General features: G+C 41.3%; 1 protein-coding gene across 1 annotated transcript; it reads right to left on the bottom strand.

The window, feature by feature from the left end:
* Positions 1 to 729: 729 nt before the first annotated feature.
* On the bottom strand, positions 730 to 1707 carry LOC113900876 (olfactory receptor 1L3-like). Its single transcript, XM_027554491.1, has one exon. The coding sequence runs from the start codon at positions 1705 to 1707 to the stop codon at positions 730 to 732; it is 978 nt and encodes a 325-aa protein (XP_027410292.1).
* Between the last annotated feature and the right edge of the window lie 1085 nt (positions 1708 to 2792).

The raw sequence follows: 2792 nt of genomic DNA, 5'->3' as shown, positions 1-2792 counted from the left end.
TCCCCACCTAAATTGAAAGGCTCTTTCATATCAGGCATTCTAAACCAAATGCTTGTAACTATTAGTTTACATCCATTTATCTTTTTTTTAAATTGAAATGCATCCATTGATTTTTTATTCTGCCTCCAGGGGCTATAGGAAACATTTCTGATTACATAGAATAAATAAATCTTCCTTCATTCTGAAAAAATAAACAGATAAAAAAGACATGGAAATATAGGCATTTTCAGAGAGAAAAACACACAGGTAAGGAGACCCCGAGTCTGGTCTGATAAGGAGGTCACCGCCCCCCACTCCAAATACACACACACAGACACACCTGCAAAAAATGTCTGAAAGTTTAAATAGAACAGAGTGGTTATGTATGCATAAATATCTTTGTGCACGAATAGATTTCTCGATAGATGTGTACAAAAATTCAAATGCCTAAACTTGGCTGAAGTTATAAATAGATGGAAAAATGGACAGTTCCAAGTAAATATAGAAGGAATAAAGGGGACGTGATTTTCCTAGAATGGAGAGGTATCATGGAGTGAGTCTACAGTTCTAGCATAGGTACCAGGACATGGGTAGAACTATCCAACCACGGCATGATAGAGACCACAGGGTGGAAAACTGTCCACCCAGTTGATGAAAGAGTATTTCTCCATAAAAGACTTCCCTCAGATGCTGAAGTGTGTGTGCATGAGTGTGCACATGTGCACACACATCCACACAGACACCTTTCAATCAGGCTCCATGGATTTTGTTGGAATTTGTAGTGGAAAGCCTATTCGTTTGAAACTTCATCCTGCTTATCAATTTCTCTAAGCCCTGTTTCATGCCTTTGTTTCTTAAACTGTAGATAAATGGGTTCAACATTGGTATCAGCACAGTGTAGTTGACCGTTACTATTCCATCTTTGACAGTGTAGCTGGACAATGGCTGGAAATAGACACAGCAAATACTCCCATAAAAGAGAGTCACCACAGTGACATGAGAGCTGCAGGTGGAGAAGGCTTTGCGTTTTCCAGCAGCTGAGGGAATTTTGAGGACCGCAATGAGGATTCTCAGGTAAGAGATGATGATGCAGACAAATGGGGCCATCACAGAAACCCCTCCTTCTGTCGTGGCAACAACTTCATTGACAGAGGTAGAAGAGCAGGCTAGCTTCAGAACTGGGTTGACATCACAGAAAAAGTGATGGATAACATTTGATGCACAAAAAGTGAGCTGATTCACCAGGAGGACATGCAGGAGGGAGTGAAGGCAGGAGAAAGCTGTGGAGAAGGCCAGTAGCAACATACAGCGTCCATGGTTCATAACAGTGACATAGTGCAAGGGATTGCAGATAGCTACATAGCGGTCAATGGCCATGGCTGCCAGGAGGTAACTGTCCATGTTTCCAAAGACTAGGAAGAAATACATCTGCACCAGACATTCAGCATAGGAAATGGTCTTTTTCTCTGATAAAAAGTTCACTAACATCTTGGGGACTATAACTGTTGTGTAGCAAACGTCAGCAAAGGACAAGATGCTCAGGAAGAAATACATTGGGTTTTGGAGCTGAGGATCAGAGTGGATAGCCAAGATGATGAGCAGATTTCCCATCAAAGTGACCAGGTACATGATAAGAAAGAGGGCAAAGAGTGGTTTCTGGTCCTCAGGGCGAGAAGAGAGTCCCAAGAGGATGAATTCAGGGAGTCTTGTTAGGTTGGACATCCCCATGGACTTGAATGCACCTGCAGATAAACAATAAGGTCAATGGATGGTTCTTGTCACCTGGGACATGCATCTTTCCATCTAGTTCTTACACTGAGTGGTTATTAATAAATAGAGTTTTTAATGTAATGTTTTTTCCCCCTGAATATGGAGAAATTGAGGTCAAAGTATGTTTTCACTTGTTTTTTAAAAAATCTTTGCGATGGAGAGCTATAGAAAACAGATGCGGGGTGGCATTGGTGAGAGAGAGACAGAGAGAGAGAGAAAGGGCTTTGAGAGCTTGGTTTCCTTTCCCTCTTTCCTACTCTGTGGCTCATAATCACAGGAACCACAGATGCAGTCTGTGAATCAGGTTCAGGTCAGCTTCTGATTAAGGATTATCAGTGACTAATCCACATCTTGATAATCATGAGATAGTCATCTCATCTAGTTTGCAGTTGGTGAATCTTTTTGAATCAAGATGCTTCTTTCCACATCATATATAATGGAGCAAGGAAGTCATCTAAAGCACACTGAATTGAATGTAAACAGTTTTAGTGAAAAGAGAGATGGGGAAGGGGAAGTGAGAAAGAGGGAGTGAACTAGCACGACAAAATGAACTCCCCAATCTCCTTGTTCATTGACTGATAATTCATGTCCTGAGGCCAGAGGAATGTGACTCACAGACAGATGGGTAAAGGAAGATTCAACTTTGGAGTATAGACATAAAAACTCAACATTTTCATGAACATATTTAGTCTCTAGTGATGACTAATTACTTATTTAGTACCCAGTGATGACTAATTATCTCTCCGAGATCAGATATTCACACCTTCTTGCCAGGCATTCTCAAAGTTGATTTCTTACCTGGGAAGAACTTTGAAGTCTTGCCTCATCTATTTATTCCACTCTTCCCTTACTTATGCTCCGCGGAATGACTTGTCAAAAAGAAGACAAAACTGTGCCAAGAGATAGCATACAGAAAAGGTACCTGATTGACTGCAGACCATTTCCTAATGTTTCTTCAATCTGATGCTCCCTTCCCTGGATTCTTTTCATCCTTCACAACCTGCAGATACTTACAGCTCCTGCTTCCCTCCTGGGAGCATCCT

Source organism: Bos indicus x Bos taurus, chromosome 11, assembly GCF_003369695.1.
Source record: "Bos indicus x Bos taurus breed Angus x Brahman F1 hybrid chromosome 11, Bos_hybrid_MaternalHap_v2.0, whole genome shotgun sequence".
NCBI lineage: Eukaryota > Metazoa > Chordata > Mammalia > Artiodactyla > Bovidae > Bos > Bos indicus x Bos taurus.
This window is presented reverse-complemented; position numbering and strand designations above follow the sequence as displayed.